At 34.7% G+C, this 23624-nt stretch overlaps 1 protein-coding gene across 2 annotated transcripts in view; it reads right to left on the reverse strand.

The window, feature by feature from the left end:
• Positions 1-23624, reverse strand: part of SPATA17 (spermatogenesis associated 17) — an 86046-nt gene that overhangs the window by 37291 nt on the left and 25131 nt on the right. For both annotated transcript variants that reach the window (XM_053973642.1, XM_053973641.1), the window contains exon 6: positions 13591-13714. In XM_053973642.1, the coding sequence (XP_053829617.1) occupies positions 13591-13714 (124 nt within the window). The remainder of the gene's footprint in view (positions 1-13590; positions 13715-23624) is intronic.

Here is a 23624-nt window from a genome sequence, read left to right on the forward strand (position 1 = left end):
TCTTCTTGAGACAAATATAATGTATTAAAAGCATTACTTCATTTCCTTTCCCTACTTTGATAAAATATTCTCTCAATCACAAACCCACTGTACTTAATACTGCTTTTTCAATGGTAGAAAAGTATCTGTCTTGGATATTACCCCATACTGTGATTTCAATATTTTCCCCACCTTTAATCCATAAGAAAATACGTAACACTCCAAAATATTACCATAGATTACAAAAAAAGTACCTCTGGCCTACAGGGAGAATGACACATTTTTCTGTACCCATGCTCCTCAACACTAAGAAGGGTCTCTGTCAAAGCCAGCTTTCTGGACCTCATTTCCAGGAACAATTTTCTAAAGTGACAAACACTATGGGGAAATCTGTGCTAACTGTTAAAAAACCTTACAGCTGAGTTATTTGCAGTACTGTCATGCTAACTTCCACCTCAATAAGACCAAAGAAATCTCAGGAGGGGACTCTGCTAATAGCTTCTTACTGACCTCCTACATCAGGCCCTTCTGGTGAATGGTGGCCCAGTGGTGAATATGGCAAATGAGGTGTGAAAGCAGAGATTTATTTTTTTTTTAAGATGATGGTTCTGACTCGTCGGGGAAAAAAAAAAAGAAAAAGAGTGAGAGAGAGAAATGAGTTATACAATAGATATATTTTCCCCTAGAATTCTCTGCCTCAGACCTTCCATCATGGAAACCCAAGCATGACCTGGAATATTAATTGCGTCAGGTCAAGCATACTGGCAAATGTACCATTTGTTACGCAGTCATCCTTAGCATTACATTAATATTTTGAATCCTTCTGCATTTCTAACACTCTATCATTTCATTTCCTCCCAATCATTTTCTTATCTTTATAATTAATGGTCAAATATAAAGGAAGAAAAAATCATAAAGAAACAAGTATTAATTTAATAAACATTAGCAAGGAAAAGATTTGGGGATTTTATAGTCTGAATTGCTTCCACCACTAATGCTATATTTACTCAGTGCTAAAAAATATCCATTTTTGTATTTTCCTCTTTATCATTTCAATACAGAGAGAAACAGTTAACTCATTCTGTCTAAATTAATTTTTTTTCCAGAATAAAAGAAGAAAAATATTAAGGAGTTGCCTTGAAAGCTAAACTATTAATTAAGGCAGCAGCAAAAGAAATTGAAATAAGGAAGGAAGAAAAGAAAGAAAAACGTGCAGGTAGAAGGGGAAAACCAAGGCTGTGTTGACTATGCTAGACAGTTCATTGGAAAAGATAGGTGATCCCAAGTGGTATAATAAATCCTGAGCAGTTTAGATTCTGCAACTTTAATTTATTAATTATTTCTTAGTCTTTTTTCCTACTTCTTGGCTGAGCTTTAAAGTCTATGTAAAAAATTGCAAACCAATTATGTTCTAAGATAGAGCATAGCTATTGTGTTGCAAATAATAACACACATGCAAAATTAAAAATTGACAAAGTTGAGCTGAAGATAAATTGTAAGCATTAAATCAATAGAAAGTGTATTCTGATATATTTACATATTCTTACTGTAACTTAACTAAACAATAATAAAGATATGCTCTATTTTAATTACTTTTTCATATCAACTCTGAATGACCAAAATAATCAACATATATCATGAATATAAATGTTTAATTTAACAGTCATTTAATCTTGAAAAAAAAAACAGCTTTGAGGGAGGAAGCTTGTGCAAATGGTTGTCACAGTAAGAACCTAAATAAAGTGCTACTTACTCACTCTGGTCTTTTAATGAGGAGTTAAATGAGAAAGAAAAGACTTCAACAAAATAGGGATTTAACTTGAAAATCCTTTCTTGCTCCATTGTAATTTGTATAAAAACCTAAGCAAGCTGAGAGGAGAGGTAAGAGATCTTTAAAAACCATAAAAGTAAAAGCATGAAGGAGAGCTGTGAATGAAATATTTGCTAGAGATGGGATTGCTGAATCAACACTGACCAGTGCACTTCATCATAATTATCAGGACATACTACTGCCAGGGGATTTATAAAAATCCCACTCAGCAAATAATTGCCCTGCTGTTAGGAGATAGTCGGAGTGTTAACACACTGTCACAGTCCAGCGTTTAGTAAGATATTCAACATTCAATTACTCTTGCTGAGAACTAAAAGGAAACATGATCATTTCTCAGCTTCTGCAGTTATGCTTCCACATGAATTCCAGTGAACAATCCTGTTAATCCACAGATATAGTTTCACTAGCAGAGAAAAGAAATACCTTAAAACATTAATGATTCACAAAGAAATAAGCATTTATATAATGCTGCAAACACGTTTGTAAAAGAGAAGGAATTTTAAACTTCTAAATAACTAGCTTTTTACAGACTTCTAGAATATTTCATATTTAGTGAAAGTAAAAGGACAGGACTTTATATGAGATTTGTTTTAGAAAGAACATATATAAAAAATCTGTAAATACTGTTCTAGCAATAAGACTATGTCCAGGAACTGAAATTTGAAAAATCAAAATATTTAAATTTCAATAGAATGTATTCTACTGCAACAATCTGCAATTTTTTAACTAATGTGAATGGGGTTTTGTATTGACAATTAAGAAATACATTGTAAAGTTTATGCAGATGTTGGAAAAATACCATAGTATGGTTTAGCATTTTGGTTTGAAATAAAACTTTTTTACCATGCCTGACAATAGGAGAAATGTCACCCACCTTTATAAACATAGGTTCAGTTCTCACCGAGCTAATGCTAGTCCTCAGGCCTGATCCTCTAATCTCTGAAAAATATACTCTCGAATTTCATCTAAATAAGAACCAGAGGACCTAGCCTGTTATTGTACCTAAGGTATTTTACCTTTCTTTGAGATATTGCTTTTATGAAGAGACTGAAGAATTCATAAATGAGTGATGAGTAGTGTATTTTCTTTCAAGTGGGATTAATTACCTGTCTTCTTCTTAATATATATTCTGCTTAAACAGAGTAATAGAAACATTAATTATCATTATTCTGCCTTCAGAAAAGCTTGGTTCAGTCCTTTTCATCTGTGAAATGTTTGCTTGATATCAAAATAATAGTGCAATCACAGTTTAAATGCACTTGTATAAGGAAACCAAGCAGCAATTTTATGGACTGTACAACTAGGTGTTAAGGAACTATTCAAGTCCAGTGTCCTGGCCACAGACCATAAAACCAACCTCTAAACATGCAAGGCACTAAGTTCAATTGCAGGAAACAACACTGTAATTGAGTCTCCAAACAGGTACCAACTGCTTGATCATTTAGGCATCAAGATGAAAAAGAAATCTTAGTTTACTGCATGAAATATTGTGGCACAATATCCAAAACACAGTAGCCCAGCAGATGCAGAGGCATTCCAAAAATGCATCCACCTTTCATTGATTGTCTCATTGACTGAGGCTTACTCTGTCAAATCTAATTCTAACACAGGCTCTTGATGACTTGACTAGATCAGGGGTAATAACTTGAATGAGTGAGTGATGGCATGGGAAACAATACTCTTATGATGAAGACACAATACAGGGACAGCACATTCAAAGTTCTCCTACTGTCTTCTCATTTGACTTCTGATTTCAAAACAAGCAAAAAATACAACTTAATTGCTGAATGGTTTTATTTTAAAAATGGGAATGGGAAATTCCATTTATTGTTATCATTTTCTCTTTAAGAAGTGCTAGGCTGAATATGGGATAATATACAAATTATAAGAATCTCTGAAAAGAAACCTGCTTCTATAACCACCTTGAGAAAGTGGGATTTAAATCTTAGTCTGAAAAATAATATCTAAAGGTGAATTTATTCTTCTGTATCTCAATAACTGCCTGTAAACACACAAACAGTATTGAGGCTAAAATTATTTATCTTGTGAGAAGTTTTCAGAGCCTTAAAACACATACCTACATATATGATATTACTTGTATCTTTAAAATTAAAATTCCATCCATTGTCATAATGGAAAAGAATAGCTTTCTACAAAAAATCTACTTGCAATTCACTCCTTTTCTAACTGGATGGAGAAAAATCCTTATAATTATACCACTTAGATTCTTCCAATTTGTAACATCAGAAGTTACCTGCAACAACATATCAGAAGAGAGGAGAAGCTCTTTGTATCAGGTAAGGATGGAAATTATAGGGAGATTTCCTTTGTCAGGGATATAATTGTTAAATAGAGAATTGTTTTACTCCTTGAAACTTCATAGGTGCAACCAAAGCAATGTAATATTTCATTGCTTTTCCTTGTGCCTTATGTCTGTTGCATTGTGCTTGCAATGAGTATTCCCTCACAGACATATATGCTGACAGATATATTAAACAATTCACTGTAGTAAGCCTATGGGATTAGGCAATGAGTAAAAACTCAGAACGTGGAAGAATGTTTAACAAAACAGCCTGCAATCAGACCAATAAACAATGAAGGAAAGGTTTAATGAACAGTCGTAGTATTGTATAGGGAAAGAATAATCAGGGAACAGAACCATGTTAGTCTGATTACTAAAGGTAGTCAAAAATTAGTAGAAAAGAGTGAAATAATCAGAAAAAAATCCCAAAGATGAGGACTTTGTTAAAAGATTGTTGAAATGGAAAAACTGAAAGCAAAGCAAACAACAGATAGAGGGAGATGTACAGTGTTTGTCATGTCCCTTGCAGGATAGACACAATTCCCAAATTAACAGTATATATTAGTTACTAGACAAAAGCACTAAATATTGAATAAACAGTGGAAGTTAATGAAACAACTTTACCATTATGCTATTCTGTTGCCTAAGAGCTGAAAAACAAAAGAACTGGTGTGTGCATCACTCATCTTGAAGTCTCATTAAAGCAAGGATACCATCAGTGCCACTTCTTAATCAACAGGAAGGTTTGCTGTTGAGACATGCATGGTATTTTATCTTCATGACTTCTCCCATGCCATTCCTAACCTCTCTCTCTTATGCAATTATCTCTTACTTAGCATGTACGTCTCCTAATATAACAGGAGAAAAAAAATTACCTGAGCAAGACCATAGCTCACACCAACTTGGTTAAATACCAGATGGACTACTATGCATCAACCAAATTTAAACCAGTAACTATTTCAAGAATGTCAGTGGAGTTCAATCATTTCTGAGTGTGGCTTTGTGAACTATTTAGCTGATGCTGTGCTGCATTGTGATTTCCTTGCAGTACAGATTCTTTCTTAAATGTTTTTACCATACCCTACACACAGCCAGCATTCAATATATAACTCATTCTTACCGGCTTTCTGACCCTGCAGCAATCCAACCCTTTTGCCACCCCAATTGACAGTAATACACAAAATGTGGTCATGTTTTTCTAAGATCTCAGCATGTACACTTTTTGATAGATCACACAGCTTGTCCTTTAAACTCTGCCATTAATCCTACCCACAGGAATTGAGTACAAAGTTTGTTGTCTAGAAAAAATCCACACAAATAGGGATTATGCAATTCAAATGCCGAAAAAGACCGTTTAAATGCAGGGACCTTCTAGCTAGTGGATTTTTAAATGACTAAGGTTGAAATGCTCAATGCTATAATACATAGTAGATACAGAGATGCCACTATGCTATAGTATCAAGTTTTGTGTGATATGGCTAGTAACAAGCTATTTAGAAGACACTCTGAGAAATATTGCCATATCTACGGAGACATACCTTTAAAAACTAAGCTTGCATAGGAACAATCAGAAAACAGCACTCAAATTTTACATTTTATTGTGTGCTAAGCTCTTTCTAATGAGATATGAATTTTTTGTGTAAACTCTCATTTATTTGAATGGTTAACTAGTTATCAAAAAAACTGAAATTATTTTATAGCAGGCAGCCTTCAGGAAAAATAGAGTTTACCATGCTGTTACAGATAATGCTTAGAAGTTCATTCACTGACCATCTTTAAGAAATAGGAAGTATCTTATTTTCTAGAAAGTGGGACAAAAGGACAAATTATTGATTTCTGTTGGAAATACATTCACTTACTACTTGTGCTAGGCTGAGACTTCAGAGAAGAGTGAATGGGAGGAAAGTACTGTTCAGTGACACCAGGAAGAAACACATCTGCAATAGTTCAGATCCACGCATTTTGCATAGGAAATATATGTGTCAGCAGAAAACATTTCTTCCATCCTCTAACCACAGTTACCCATTTCTGGGCCTGAAGATCACCATGCTTACAATCTTAGTTTTGGCTTTGACTGTACTTGCCCTCCCTAGGGAGATAACCACTCTTTCCTAGGGAACAAAAATATCTGATTGAAAATATGAGCAAAACTGGAAAATCTATGGAAGCTGTAAAGTCTGTCACTAAATTATTTTGGCAGTACATGCATCAGATAGATTCAGGAGATGTATTTTGGCTTTCAGCTCTTTCACTCTTTTTTACATCACCATGATACTGTGTTGAGTAGTAGAATTACAGTTCTGTGTCCTCAAAATTAGATATCCCAAAGGGCAAGAGCTGGACTCAGATTCTAAGTGAACTAGAGATTTTTGATTGTGTGTGCAAATCACTTAAAGGTCATTTTTGGAATTTAGAGTTGGAGTTCAGGTACAATGTCTTTCAGAATCACAAACAGCTCAGTTACTGGCTTCTTTCAGTTTACCTTACTTTGTCCTTCTTTCTGACAGAAACATTAAGCAACATGAACTGAGATCCCTCCAAAGTGAACTGAGATGGTGTGGACAGTGCCCCATGAGGCACCAGATTGGAATGATTTTCCTAGAGTGAATACCTGTGAATAGACTGAAACATTTGGCTTCCAATGAGAAGCGAATACATGAGGAAAGCTTGCTGATCAAACATACCTGTCACAAGTACTGTCAGAAGGATGTAATGCAAACTGTGAACCTTTTGGAAATAATATTTTAAAAAACAGAATGTTGCAGCATGAAGTCCATACAAGTCCAATTTAAATGTAGCTGCAAGCCTGCCTGAGAACTAGGAAAGTTCACCCTCTTCTCTTTAATTTAAATAGGATTTTTCACAAGTACAAGCTTTGGAAAGCACTCAGAAACATCTGACTACTTGGCAGAGAAATGATGAGTGGATATTAACCACCCATGGATAGGTGGGGATGTTCACTGATTGGGGCACCTAGAATAAAAAAAAATTTGACTATTTTAGTTCATCTTCAAGAAGTATTAGTACTTATAATGAATGATAATTTCATCCCCTGAATGTTTTAGAGACGGGATAATAAAATTACAACAGTAGAGAGGGAGGAAATAAAATGTAAAAGGTAAGAGCTAATTCATTCTTCATGCTAGCTCAGTCCTTGGCCTTTCCTGAACAGACACTGCCAATAGTAACAAATTATGTATAATCATTTTGTGATGTGGACTGTTCACTCGGGACTAAGCTCAAATGACCAAACTTGCAGCCTTGTCTCTTAAACTGTGGATCTGAAGATCAAAGGCTAGGGCTTTATCCACTGAGTCCTCACCTTTATAAGAATAAAACTGCCAGCTGTCCAGAGACAGAGTGGATGTCAAACAGTGTCATTTTACACCAATTGTTTTTCAAGTTCTTACAGGACAGCACATTAGGTTAGAAGCATATTAATCAGTTGTGTCTCCTGAATATTCATTAATCTGCTCCAGGAAGGATTTTGTGGCCTTTTTTCTTTCTCACTTAGAACATTAGACATTTAGACCTGAATAAGTGCAGTAACTTCAGAAGAATTAACTCCTGATTTCCAGTAATGTAAAAAGGGGACAAAGGCAGTCAGTGTAATGTTTATGAATTGCCATCTCTAGGCATCTCTTGTAGGCAGGAAAAATTCAATACAAGAATACTTTAGCATTGAATAGAATTTGAATTTAAAATATTTTACTTTAGGAACTGACAAATGCTAAAAATAAATATGGAAAAATGATAAATAAATATAGAAACAATTGATATTTCAAGATCAACAATAAATACAGAAAAACAAAATTAAACTGTTCTTAGAAACAAAAGAGGTTTTTACTTCCTTTATATTCAAAAGCCCTAATACAGAATCCAAAGAAGTTCACTAAATAGTTCCCATTAACCTAAAGTGGAATTCCTTATGGAGGTACACAGAGAGAGTAAAAATGGAAAAACTTGGTTCTCGTTGCTGATATTAGAACTTTTTACTGTTACTCACTTGGGAGTAACTCATAGCAAGCATTTCCTTCCTCCTCACAGAACATTATTCTTAAGGTGGAGTTTTTGGCCGTTTTTTTTAATGTTTTCTATAGTGCTAATTATTAAAGGGTTACTTTCTCACATATTTATGTCTCCCTGGAAAGGATCATCTCAGTCAAGACTAGTTCCATTCAAAACACTTTCTTATTTTACAGCACCAGCTATAACATCCTTACAAGTAATTCTTTACAAAGCATTATTTCAATGGGAATAAATGTGGGCCAATATCAGCCGCATGCTTAAGTGCATTAGCCTTGACTCAACAGACAGACGGTGACGCACTCAAGCAGGCACTGAAAACCGAACAACTGTGATCCAAAAGAGAACTCGTGTTCTGCAATGAAAAGGGCCTATTATTACACATGGACTTTGTTCTTCCCTTGCAGCTCTAAATTTCCAGGACCTTATGAGCAGTATCTGTTCACAAACTGCCCAAGGACATCAGGAAAAACTGTCACCTTGCTAAAGAGGGCTGAAAAGTGATGGACTTCAGTGTTGCTCGGAGTGGCAGAAGCAATCCCCAGAACCAGATGAAATTGAGAAATTCTTTCTGATACCAGAAAAAATAAGGCACTTCACAAATAAGGCACTTCACAGTTATATATTCTCCTGTGACAGAATATCAGAGACAGCAAAGCTGTGAAATGAACATGCATGAGCAAAACAACACCACAAGGAGAACGAGTGAACCTGATCTTCCAAGGAAGCACAATTTGAGAGCTAGTGTTAGTGCTAGATCTCTTAACCCACTCTCCCTGTCTAGGTTATTCCTTCCCTGGGTATTAACAGAGGCAGGAATTGAAGGAATATGGAGGCAAAAAATGAACATCTAAATATTACAAAAATAGAAAGTTGCACAGCTAAGAACTGCAAGTCCTTCAACTACTGTTTGCAGGAAACTGAAAGAGTATTCTTGACAGTAATTATATTGCCCCATTGCTCCATTTTATTCCTCTACCCTAGGCCATGCTGTTGGCCACTGTCAAAGATAGGATGCTTGCCAGAGGAGCCTTAAGTCTGACTCAGTCAGGTTTTCTAATTAGCCAGGGGCTAACAGAAAGAAGATGCTATACAAAAGTCAAGCGTAGACATACACACACAACAGCATGATTAATTTTCTAAGGTCTCAATAGTTAAAGCATTCAGATAGAACAGAAGCTCCCAGAGAACAGAGGAGCAGCATTAGCTCATCTACTCTCAGCATGATTTATCACAGAGCAGGAGGTCCAGCTTTAGAAGAGAGGCTGTGAGTCAGTTCACAAGCCACAGCAATGATAAACTGAAGTGATGCATGTATAACATCCTACTATTAACAATGTACAAGTATGTTCTTCAGTTGTGTGACAAAGCTCGCAAGACTTTGCAGATCAAAAGAAATTTGGCTTCCTGGACTAGCTGTACATTTATTTAGTGTGACAAAAAGTAATTGTATTTATCTGTTTAGAAACAGACGAAATGGAGAAAAGAGAATTAAAACTCTGTTTTACCTCACCAGTGCTGTTTGCTATACAGTAAAAAACTATAAAGGGGAAAAATCTGTTGCTCTGCTGATTCTCCAATCCTCTCCTCAGTGACAGAAGAAAATGTAATAGCAGAAGGATTTTTCAGCTGTGACACTTGGAACACTGTTTCCACAGGGCTCTTCTCCTGAACTCAATACTTTACAGGACTTCTGCTCTGTATTTCAGATACCACTGGCTTCTGCTCCCCATCCGACTGTGGACTTGCAGGTGCTGATGCACCTGCTCCCACTCACAGAATCACCTCAGCATTGCTGCTTGCTCTGTCAGCAGATACTGAAAACAACACAGGTCTGCATTCTAGCTTGATACTGGATCTCTGGATTTAGACTGTCATACTCCTGACTCTCATCACCATTGTAAGACAAAAACCAACTACAAAATTTCTTGAAAGGCTGAAAATACCAATGACAGTATTCATGCAACCACAAATTTCAAAACAAGTGGGCTCCTCATCCCCATTTCTGCAAAGTGCCATGAATGTATTCAGTGCTTTTCTCCATTGTTGACTTTAAAGGTCATTTGTCAGCACTTGGCAGGGGATGGCCCTCACTACAAATGTTGGCCTTGAAAATATGACAAAGAGCAGAAGTAAGAACCTGTTCAATTATAGTGAAGGTTGTTAATACAGAAAGAAGAACTACAGGGATATAGAATAATAATCCGCATAGGTAAACATGTTTATAATGGAAAACCACATTTAATAAGTTTAATTTAATAATTAATTTAATTATTATTTAATTTAAATTAATTTAATTTAATACCATTTATTAATGGTATTTTGAAAAAAAAAAAAAGGATCATTACCACTGTAGTGGAAATAGCATACTGTGATTCTGGACTAATAAGAAAAACTTAATTATTTTAAGTTTCATGTCTCAACAAGAAATCACAATTCAGTTCATGATAAAAAAGGTAAAAATTATGAGAACAAATTTGGTTGCCAATAGGAAATTATAAGAAATATTCTTAACTAAGAAAGACTTGTTAAATATATAATTTTTATTATGTTCATCATAAAGTCAAAATTTATCAGCCTGATAAGGTAAAAAAACACATAAGAAAAGGATTGTGTTATATAAAAAAATTAAAACTGGAAATACAGAGAATCTTATTTTTAAAATTGAATTTGGTTTGGAAGTCACAAAGTTGCCACCACACAGAATTATTCCTTGCTGTATTTTACATTGGAATCTCTTGCACCAAGCAATCAGAAAGTGTTTTTTCTTTATAAAGTAACAGTTTATGAAAGAAATAAATGCTTGAATAACAAGTTAATTCATGAAAAGGACTAAACACTAAATTAATCACAGGCCATGCTATTACATCCCTACCAGACACCCCTGTACATTCCTGACACTCAATTTCTTCAGCTTTACATCTTGAAAGTAAAACAATGTTAGCAATTAGGAATGGGCACACCTTGTATATAGACAAAGATATAGACATAGGTATAGATAAAGATATAGATATAGATATATAGATATATAAACACACTTCTGAGATGTTGTTGTGGGCTTCAGCTTGAGAGAGAAGAATGAAAACTGACATGCCTTTCTTAACAAAAACTGAGGAGCAACAATTCCTTAATTATTTTCTGTCAATAAGTAAACACCCTTTTCTCACTCTTTTTGCCTCTATTAAAACTAAAATATTCCAAACCATAGGACACATTTGGAACAATTATTGCAAATACACATTTTTCAATGCTGTCTATATAACCTGCCTGAACACCTGCAGCCTTGATGTATGAGATGGCTCAGCTCCACCACTGAAGCTCAGTGCATATGGCAGGAAGGAGAGGAGAACCAAACTTTGGCAGGTCATCTCTATAACTTACTGGGCTCTAGGTAATGCATGAGTCTACAATAAATCAGCTTATCAATGTCCTCTTTTGATTTGCTATATGCCCTGTTTGCAAATTATGTTTTCTTAACTCACTCAAAAGTGTTGACTTTTGCTGTCTGTTTCTACCGAGAGACAAATGGTCCTTGCTCAGTAATCCAAATAACTGTTTTTGGAAAACAGCAAGATGTAGCTGTAGCCAGGTCAGAAGACCAGACATTTAGATAATAAAATGTAAGGCACAAAGCATCAAACCAGCAAATTCTGCATGGAAATAATTTGCTCTGTATCTTAGGAAGATACCAAATTCTACAACTATGTGGAGCCGTGGAATACAGACTTCACAGTAAGTAGTTAACTTCAAATATATCTTTACTGGTTTTCAAGTTGTCTGTAGGTTTTCCATTTATTTACATTTACTCATGTTTTGAAATACTACCTGCAAAAGAAGACAGCTCTTAGAGCTCAGTTCTCTGATAAAGAAAATCTTCTGTGGGCTCTGAGTCTCAGTACTCACAAACCATCTCAGCAAGCAAAACCAAGCATTTTTTTTTGTTCTGCTAGTTAAAAACACTGCTAGCTAAATTTTAATTCTGTGAAATTAGTAAACTAAATTCATCAGAACGTAACAGTTACTGCTGCCCTGTACCAGCAGTCCTCCGTGGCTGAAATGAGAACTACTTGCCACTCCTTTAAAAGTGTTACAGCTTGCTAAGCCTGTAACATTGGAGGTGAACTGAGCTTACTAAAATCTTACTAGACCACGAATCACTCCATGTCTCCAACCTGACAAATTTTGTGCTCCAGGTAAGCATATTAAATGCATGTGTTTATATAAATTGCACTGTTCAAAATAAGAATTCACAATTTTCTACAGTTTAAAACAATGTAAAACACTGTGCAGATTATTCTTAATATCCTAGATCTACATGTGGAAAAGTAAATGATAGTAAGCTAATTTCAGTCATTAACTAGCTTCCTTGTCTAATAGCCATAGAGAAAACTTTTTATGCTATTTTTTACTTATATTATACTATGCTTTAAAAAAAAATACTTAAACGTAATTTACACATTGAGTTTTCATAACTGAGGTCCAGTTAATCAAACCACATTTCTATCTACAGGATATATCACAAATAATTCCCAAACAGAAGGGAAGATTAAATATTTTGTCATGAAGTGTAATAGTATTTTTCCTGCATTCTTTAGGATTGGCAGTTCTTAAACACAAATTATGATTAACAACTTTAAAAAAGCAAGCATTTAGCTCATACTAATATTTCACGTTAATTCAATAGCTGTACAAAGAACAATTAGCCACCAAACACTTATGGAGACAAAATCCTTTTATTTTTTTATGAAAGTTTATAAGAGGGGACTAAAAAAAGGCAAACCCACAAGCTTTACCAATCATATCAAATTTATGTAAGATATATCTACTGGAATGTTCACCTATCTGTTTAAAGCAGCTTCCATAAGAAATTTTGGAATAATTTACCAGTAATACTCATACAAAATGAATTAATAAGAAATATTTAAGATGTATTAGGCATTTTAAGTGAAAACAATCATGCTAAATAAGCTGATTCAGGAAGTTCTAAGAAAAGCTTTAGCTGAAAACCCACATTTACAATCTATCCTAAAAACAAGCAGAACACTGCACCAACCTAAGCATTAGCTCAATTAAAAAAGGGAGAAAAAAATGAAATCCCTTCTCAGCTTAATAACTTGTTAGTTCTTGACAAGTGCAACAACACAACAATAAGCCAGTCAAAATGAGTTTTTAAAGCGAGGTTATGCCCTTCATGTTGTGTTATCACAGTGGCAGATCAAACTGCTGACTTGGACTCTTTCTGCCAGCAGTGCTGATGCTGCCTCTATGAGCTACTGTCACAGAATAGTCATGCTACCTGCTCTTGCCTATAGAAAAGCACTAAATTGAACTCGAAGTAGTGTCTTTGTGATATCTTTTCAACAAGTCATGTCCCATTCAGCCTGCTAGTTTATCTCTGTCAGGCTGGGGGCCCAAGTGGTTTGCATGAGCTGTCAGGGACAGGTCTACCAACCTGCTCAGTGCTAAGGAGGTAATGCATCTTTCGGGCTCGGTATTTCTTTTCCTTTTCTTTCTTTTTTAGGTCTTTCATTTTCTCTTCATTTTCCTTCATTTCTGCATACTCTTGAAGTTCATGCCTGTAATAAAATAAGTCTGCTAACTATATTATAACAACAAAAGATGAGCTAGTCTTCTATTTAACCCTTTCATAGCTTCACAGTGTTTTCTTCTTATATATTAGCAGTATACTGACACCACTGGAATGTAAAATTACTGTTCTTCCAGTTCCACAGCAGTAGGATACTACATGAATATAACTAAGAAACAGGATTAAAGTGATCAAAATTAGGAGCAGTATATAGGTTCACATTGCTTACAGCTTGATAAAATAGTATTTATTTGAGGCTTTTTTTTGCCTTTAAGTGTCATTTTACTTTGAATTTCTCTAAGTAGAACCTATTATAATATAAATACAGTTTGTTCACTTATGTTTCAGCTAGTTCCTTGCAGCATCTCCTGATCTGCAGACAGGGGAGATTTTATGGGATAGGAGATGATATTCACTCCTGGATCCTTGAGTAAGGTTGAGAAAGTAGGCGCAGAGAAAAACAGGATGGGAACCTTTCATGCATACACTGTCCTTGGGAGGAGTTTCTGTGGCATTGGGCTCCTTGGTCATTTCTCCTCTGGTTTGAAGAGAGCTGTAGAGGCCACCACAAGAACCTGGAACTGAACTGCTTCATGAAGAGGTGTGCAAACACATGGAGTCATCTAAATGTGTGAGTCTGTGCAGAAAACCCTTTCATTATAACAGAAATATGGAACTATACACAATACCAGGTTTCAAAGAATGGAGAAAACTCACGATTTCAACTGAATGTTTACAGGAAAACTTGAACAGAAAATGGGCATAGATTTCCAAATTGATGTTGGTTTTTTTACACAGAGCCAGGCTTGTCATAAATTATGCAAACAGTAGAGTGAATTAATGTTCTATAAGAAACAAAATTCTGTGCTATTGTGCACAGTGCACGTGTATAGAATTTTTTGACCCAGTTAAAAAAGGTTAGTTTGATTAACATTTGCTAATTTTGTTATTGCAAAATGGCTAGTTCAAATTAACCTGTGTGCCAAAGAAACCAAATATATTCAGTCAAGCATTTAGATTGCTAAAAAGTTTAATTAGGTGAGTAAATTCTAGTCTTTTTGTTTTCTAGTATGTGTATATACGATAAAATAAAAAGAAAAAAATATTTTTCACATAACTAAATAGTCATATTTCAAAAATTCCTGCAAAACAGATTATTTAGAGAGATCCACATTAATAGTCTCAGTTGTTTCAATGAGTACCAAATAAGACACTGTGAGCACATGGGTAAAATGTCAAAATATGCACATGGGCAAGTTTGCTGATATGAATAATCCCATGGAAAAGGCATATTGCTTCCAAAAGTGTGTTTTAAGATTGTGACTTAGACTTACTCTTAATATTTTAATTATCATTAAATTAGTTCATCAAAATATATGAAAGAGCAATAATTGGTTTATAAATAAGAACACTTTGAAATCACATTCTTAAATACAAGTTGCAGTGTAGAACTTTTATTTGTTTCATGCTATCTTTCAAGATTTTATCAAGTACAATAAGTAAAATATTAAGTAATTAAACATTTTATTTCAACTGTAAAAGAAAAATAGAATCAAAAGGAAATACAGATCAGAAAAGATGCACAGGTATTTCTGAATTGCTGAAAATATTTTTTGTTGCAGTTTACTATTACAGGCTGCTAATACAATATTTCATACAAGGTTACTTATGAAGCACACTGACGTTTAAAAATCACCATGCTATGCTTTTGCAGCAGTGTAATTTTTTTTCCAACATAAGATTAAATTGCAAAATAAATGAATTACTTAGAGTGGCATGGCCCCCATTTTGCCACCCTTCTCTTGAAAATTGCTTATTAATATGAAAAAAGAAGTTGGAAAATAGCCTGTTTTACTTTATGCATAGCATTCTGGGGCCTCAAAGCCTGCAGAGCCGGAGTAGCTGCACATTTTAGATTGTGTTGGCAAGCGGGGACGATGACCTTCCTGACCTGCATCTCAAGGCTATTATTAATCGCTAAGTAACCTGGTAAAGCCAAACAAATTTGTTTCCATTGAAAGGATCTCTATCTGTGTCTGAGAATTTGTGCTGTACCAAACAAACCTCATTAACTGTGTCCATTTTTGACAAAGAACTAGGAGTTGGAGAGATTGGTGACCTTTCTTTGTCCTCAAGTACAGATTTCAGAGTCACTACATGTAGGTACATAAGCATTTTTTACTAGGAAACTCTTTGTTCTATATCCATCAATCACAAACAAATGAATAAATAGACAATACATATAGTATCAACTTTGTTCTTTTATTTTATGCTTCTTTACCTTCAATATCAGAGTATGATCCGTGGTTTATATATTTAACACTATTCCTTTTTGATTACAGAGCCCTCTATTCAGCTTTAGTACCCCTGTCTACAACTGGCGAAATAATAATCAACATATCCCTACAGTCTATTCATGTTCTTACATACTGAGGTACTTCTTCCTAACGGTGAATATGGAAACTTTTTGATTTAGAACACAACTGGTGATAAAAACCCACAAATAATGTCAAAGATATAGATTTGTATTGCAGAAATAATGATAATGGGATGCAAAATGTTTCCCGTTGTCATCAATGGGAATTTATCAGATTGCTTTGAATGAATTATTAATAATCATTACTTGCTGAAATTAAATGAAGTCTAAAATACTTGTTGAAGTTTCATGTAATTCATGATCTTTTTAGACAGTGCTATCATGATGATCATTCCTGATTATCACATACCCTCAGTAATACTTGTACTGTAATCCATGTAAAAGTTTGAAAAAATTATTTTTAAGAAGTTACAAATAATTTTCAGCATACTTTTGCAGCAGACTCATTTTGTCTATTGTTCCAAAATATCTCTATCAGGCATTATACTGTCCTGTACAGTTGTACAGAACATGCAGACAATTCTGTCACAGGGATAATAGCTCCCAGGATGATTCTCTCCTGAGAGGCAGTACAAAATAAGCGGTATGTAGCAGTCCAAACATTGCTTGACTGGAAACATAGATGTTTTAGCATAAATACAGATTTGTTTTCAAGCTACTTGAACCTGAAACTTTCATCTCTTTTACCATACTTTCAAGCATTTGAAAAGGAGCAACAGAAGCAGATAATCTAAAGCAGTTAGATAGGAATATACTATTTCACACATTAACAGATAAATACTAACATGTCATGCACTGTGCAAGGGTTTCACTTTTACCATACAGAATAACATGTAGAAGGGTAAGTGATACTAATGACATAAACTTAACCTTCCAAATGCAGCTAGAGTTCCACACAGCTTACATGGAAATGTGTTCAGTGGGCAGTTTCATGCTTCGGCTCTTCTACATGTATGCCTTCCCAGAGAAAATAAATCCAAATTCTATTGAAGTCATTAGGAACTCAGTTGAAACTAAATGATTTTTTGATTAAATCAGTACACTTCCTGCCAGTCGTCTCTTTGTTTGCAAATATGATGGGTTCATTGAGCAATATTTTCTTGGTATATATGGGTATCATCTCAGTGACATTATGAATACTAGCTGTGATACATGACACTCTGTGGATTCTGGAGCAATTTTGCTTCGGGATGAACCTTTCCTGGTTCAGTGTGAAATGGGAGAAGGCAAATTGTTTGGCCTGCTTTTTTAAAGCTTCAATAAATTTTGCAGGAGAAAAAGAGTTCTGTAAATGCAAAACATGTTTTAGATTATTTGATAATCTTGTTCTATTTTTGTAAGCAATCCATCTGTTGCATAGTTCATAGCTGGAAAAGTATTTCTCATTAAAAAAATCAAAAATTGGGTAATTATTTTAGCACATAATCTTTTCTTTATCTTAAAACCTATCTCAATATATTAACAGCATCTATTGCATCTGCCTACTAACCTGACTTTACATATAAGTTTAGTCCAATCAGACTTTCTCCCCCCCACATTTTTATGGAATAGCTTTCTAGGAGAATTATGTGGGCATTTTAACAGATGTAATGTCTTAACCTGATCTGAAAATTATTAAACAAATCAGAAGAATATCAATGTTCACTGCAGCAAGTTCAGGATGCATTTTTTTACCAAAACCATGAATATACTGGTTAACACAAAACGTGTTGTCCTTGTCATAGGGAATGTTTCATGCTTTTGAAAATAGGCATAAGATTATCAACGCATGTGCTCAAAACCCACAATTAAAAATGATCTTGTGTTACAAATCTGTTAAGTACCTACTGAATTGTTAATGATAAAATTACTTGCTCTATATAGTTTGAAAATAAAAAAAATTCATCTGACAAGGTAACTTATTGTTATTCTGATTCTTCATTATGCAGTAGGCAATAGTGTTGGTTCCTGCTATGAGATGCAAATTCAGTTGACAGTGCTCCTGCTGTCTGTATAAAGGTTAAAAATACACATACAACATTGTTCCTGGCACTTTTGGAAAGGTCTTCAAGTGATGATTTCAGTAATATACAGATTTTAATAATTCTGCATAGAACTTCATCATTTTACAAATTCACACTGACCTATATTTATTAAGTTTATCAAATTATTGCATTCTGTTTGCATTTCCATTGGCATTCTGTGGTCCTTTGGCCAAATAATATTACAAAATTATTCTATTAACTAAAGGAAAGCGCATCCAATAAAACCCAATAATCAGTATAGTTGCCTAGAATATCCAGAAAAAGTATTAAGTTATTGTGATTTTAAACAGTTCAGACACCAAATCATAAAATTCCTGCAACAGAAGCAGTAGGCAACCTTAGCATACAAGAGATAACCTAAACCTATTTAATCTTCCTGACTATATATCATTCTCCCTGCTCAAATACAGAATATGGAAGGTAAAATAAAATTAGTGAGACAATAATTTTTGGTATACCACTGCATGTCACTTGATTTAATGTCACATTGGTGTATGTGAGAATGGAATATAACCTGCCATGATAATATTGTTTGACTTTATCGATTAAATTTGGGAAAACAATGAAATATATCTATGACCAGCCTAAGATGTAAAAATAGTTTAGAGAACTCTGTACTTTGAAGCCAAAGCTTTAACAGAATACACATACTACATATTTAAGTTAGCTATGTACCATCAGTCAGTTTGCTCATCCTCAACATTTTTCTCATTTTTTAAATGAAACCCTTCAGATTTAGTAAGCAAAACAGGGTAGCTATGTAACTCTCTTTTCCTCTCTACCATGTTGTATAGTCCTGTGTGTATCCTGACAGAATTCCTTGACCAAAATATTTGATCTCAGTTGCAGTTTGATAAATGCTCAGTGCAGTAGTCAATTATTAGTGGTGCAAGGTATCTTACTGCCAAAGAGATCTACCACAAATAGATGTCCAAAATTCTTACTAATTTTAAATCTGAATGTTTACATTAATCCATTCAACAAATTAAGCATGACACTCTCTTCAAGATCTGGAGGAATATTATTGCTCTGCAGTGGATGTCACCTTAGTGCAGTGAACAGGAAATATGACTCCTTAATATGAAAAAAATTAAAATAAATAAAGTCAATGTGTAGACATATGAAAACACTCTGTATCTCCTATCATTATTAAGTTTAGAGAAAGAAATTCATAACACCTTAAAATCCCATTATAATTTGTGCATAGTAGCACATTGTCTGTCCATCTCCCCTTAATCACGTAGTGTTCAGTGCCAATGGAATTAAATGACACACCAGTTCCTCTGTCAAGGTCCACAATGTGATCAATACATGACATTGGAAATGTGATGAACATGGTGGTGAAGGGCACACAGTGAATGAATACCTTGTGCAGATCAGGAGATCAGGGCACAGCATGTACCAGGCGATAGGGACGAGCAGACGGATGCATCCTTCTTATCCCTCCAATTTCCACTGCTGCACAGTTACTCAAGAGTGCAACAGCCTTTCAAGCTACTGATTGCAGAGGCAGCTTAGAACTAAAACCAGAGTATTTTCCTAACCCACTATGCAGATTCTTCTAATTAAGGTTTCAATAACAACTCATACAGAATTTTTCCTCACATACACTAAAATCCTAAATTTTTTCATATATAGTCTCTTAAGATTATTCTATTTCCTCAAAACGTGCAAACATCTTGGTTCAAATGTTTTTCCCTTGTGTATATATATCCTTAAGGCAAATTTATTTTATCCTCATTGGCAGCAGAAAATGCTGTGAAGTTAAAAAAAAAATTTTGTAAAAGGATGTCCTAGGTTGACTGTATGATACTTTTATCCCCAATCGTCTGTTCTGTTTATGCTGAATAATAAGTTTTGCACCTTTAAGACTTTTTCCAGGAGTGAAGGGGAGGGAGAAGAAGTTTGAAGAAGGAGAAGAGTTTGTTTTCAGAAACGGCACTCACTCCTCCACATTCCTGCTCCTGGACTGTGTTGTCTGCGGACGGACAGACAGCGAGACAGAGCTCTCCTTTGCTTTTTAGTTAGTTTTAGCTAGCTGAGGCAAAGAAGTTCCCCGGACTGTGGCTTTTCCTTTTCTTTGGGTCTACTCAAACATGCTCTGGACTGAACACCCAGAAGAGCACCGGCAGCTCACCTGTGGCCAGTGGGCCAGGCCTGGGCCGTGGCATTTCCAGCGCTGGAGGGACTGATCAAAGACTGAGCGAGCCAAGCTGCAGCCCAGGGGAGGGGATTTTTCCTGATTTTGTCTCTCTTTTGGAGCAGCAAGAAGTTTTATTGTTTAATATTGTTTAGGTTTTCTTGTTTAATAAACAATTTTTTTCCAGTTTTTTTTTTTTTTTTATTTATGCCCAGGTCTGTACTGAAAAACCTATCAACAGCAAAAATGTTTTCATTCAATGTCTGTTTGCTATTGACCCCATCATGAAAAATCAGCCTGATTGATTAGCTTTAATAGTGAAATTAGTATTTGGTGATTAGCTTAAACATTGAAATTAGTATTTTGAGGGTAACAAAGCCGATCTGGCCCAGAATGGATAACAAAGCCCCAACACAATTTATTCTGACAGCAGTTTAGCAGCAGTGGTCATTTTTAGCACAGTGTCAGTGCTAAGCTGCTAAGAGAGCAGTCATGTTCCTAATTTTTCCTGCAACATATAGAAGAGGATGTCTCACCACAGCCAAATATCATTGGAAGTTTTCTAGTGAATGTCATGTGAAAGTATCTGTTATCTTTTGGCACTGCAATTCCCAGAAGACTATATATGCTACCATCTGCACAGTAATAACTAGAGGAAAGCTCACTGCTATGTTTTGCTACAGTTAAGCTGTTCCCAGTACTGGAATGAACTCATTTAAGCTAACTGTTATCTCTCTGCTGCAGTGCAGTACAATGTAGACATATCTATACTTCTTTTACTTTAATATATGGTACTTGGCAACATTTACAATATTCAACATTATGTGATTTAGAAAGCAAACATGACGTTATAGCTTCTAAAGGTCATCAGCTAAGTTGATTTTCCTTCTCAGAGTATTATGAAACAATTTGACTGAGGTCTACTCACTAACTCACATTCCTCACTTACTTTCACATAAAAGTCTGCAGACATTGATAAATAAAATAGTACACTTTGTCTACATTAAAAAGGTTTTACAACAGCAAGGCAGAGAGAGCTTTTATGTAACGACCTATATGTATGACAGAGCAGCAATGCCAAGACTCACAACTTCATAGTGATTTTTGTGGTACCTCATGGTTTTCCCAATTTCATATTCATGGAATGGTGTTACTACTTGGCCATCTATGATGTCATTTTTATTGAAGAATAAAACATTATGAAAGACACAGTATATGAACAGTTTTATTACATAGCAATTGTAATTATTTTGGGAGAGATCTGACATATTTTTTTAATACAGCAGTACTACTTGTTAGTATGTGATTTCACAGCAGTGGCTCATTGCCAAACTGAAAATATCAACTAGGTCCCAATTTTCAGAAGTGTTAGGAAATGTTATCTCTTACTGTCTTGAAAACTTTGAAGTAATTAACACCAGGAAAAAAAAATCAGGTGTTTTTAGTACACGATGCAAGAAATTACACTCGGAATTAAAGTCTGTCTCTGAAATTTTGGTTCTACCTAATAAATGAGACTACACTTAATTATAAATTTCAACGTCCAATTATACATGTCTTAAGAGTACATCCAATGTATTCTATTGTCTATACCCAAGCACATAAACTTCTGGTCAGAGTACTAAATCCTTCCTGAGGGGCCAAACACAATGCTGTAGATGGTTGTGAGGCCTCTCCACCAAGTACAAGTAGGCAAATAAGTGCTGCATGCATTTGGGTGCTATACAAGCTGAAAGACCAAATTGGTTTGTTAGAAGAGGCTGTAAACATTTAGCAAACAGTTAGTTAATTGGACAAGAATAGAATAGCTTACTTGGAGAAGAGAGGTGGAAAATTTCTTGATTTGGTTTGAAGGTAGCAGGAATTGTGAAGTTCAAGGTAAAACATGGGGATTTAGCTTCACTGTTAAGGATAAACCAGTTAATGGACTCCTGCAATTATCCCTACAAGGTGAAGAGTCTGAGGAATTTGAAAGGGGTATAATAATAAGTAAAATTTTCTCACAGTTTAAGAAAAGTCATGCTCACAATGTGAATAATTATGGCTTTAGGAGATATTTCAAGCAGGATTCATAGTTATGAACAAGTTCTTTCACATGATAGAAAGTATTCATACAAATGAATGCATAAATGGAGAGAAGAAAAAATATTTTATTTTCACTTCCTAGTCATCATAACTGTGCTGAGTTCTGATGCTAATAGTATTTTAAAGGATGTTTGAAGGCCTGTTCAAAATGGTAACAAAAATTATTTTGAGCAGAGACAACATATTTCAATGATCTCTGTTGTTTATGTCCAATTTTCAGTCTAGTAGAGCTGAACATGAAATGTAGTAATGGTTCAAAGATAAAATGAAACTGTTTCAGTGGGGAACTATGGCACATACTTGAACATCAAAGATAATTAACTCCTGGATTAGAATGTTTTACTATATTTTGATATATTTTGATGTTATTAAATCAAGACTAGATTGTTCAATCAAAGCTTAATGGTCTTTTTATAGATACTGCTATAAATTGGATATTGATAGACATCATACTGGTGATAGATCTGAAGTAAGACAAGATCATCTGATTCCAAATAACATTGTTTTCATGATTACTAGAAAAAAAAACCCAACACATTTTTGTAATTACTCACTACTGTTCTAGACTGTAAAATAGAAGATAAATAGTCTTTCTGTTTTCTTCTCTGAGTGACCACTTCAGAGGCTTAACTCTCTTTAGATAACAGAAAAGTCTATTTATAATTATTTAGAAAATCAAAAAACAATTAACAATTTTTTAAATCCCCTTTTTTTTCTCCCTTTTGGACACTTTTCCTTTAAAACAAAACAAAAATGTCCTCATGAGATACTATATACTGCTTTTAATCTCATGCAATTCTATGATATCTCATGGGACATTATAAGGTACACCAATATAAAGAAAAGGACTGTAATTTTCCACTGTAAAAAAATCTAAAATGCCAAAGAAAGATCAATAAACCCTCACATCCTCAGACAAAAACTAAATCACAAACTTGGAAAAAAGCAGTGCATAGTCACCACACTTCCAATAACAAAAACCACTGAGATGTGGCTCATTTTAAAGGTCTTCACTGCTGTAGTTTCTATTTCTCTGACATAAATGGGAAATAATAAAGGGAATCTAATCTCAAAAGCCTTTCACTGGGTAGAGCACTGCCAAAGAACACTTTAGTTTGTTTGGCCTTCCTCAACATTCTGATATCTCTGAGCATTTTGCTGAATTGTGAGTAATGTTACTTGTTTGATAAAGAGTTATGAAGTATGGGAACAGTAACTGGCAACTTTCTAACAGCACTCAGACACAGGATCTTACACTATGATTAAAACAAAG

Source organism: Vidua macroura, chromosome 3, assembly GCF_024509145.1.
Source record: "Vidua macroura isolate BioBank_ID:100142 chromosome 3, ASM2450914v1, whole genome shotgun sequence".
NCBI classification, from domain to species: Eukaryota; Metazoa; Chordata; class Aves; order Passeriformes; family Viduidae; genus Vidua; species Vidua macroura.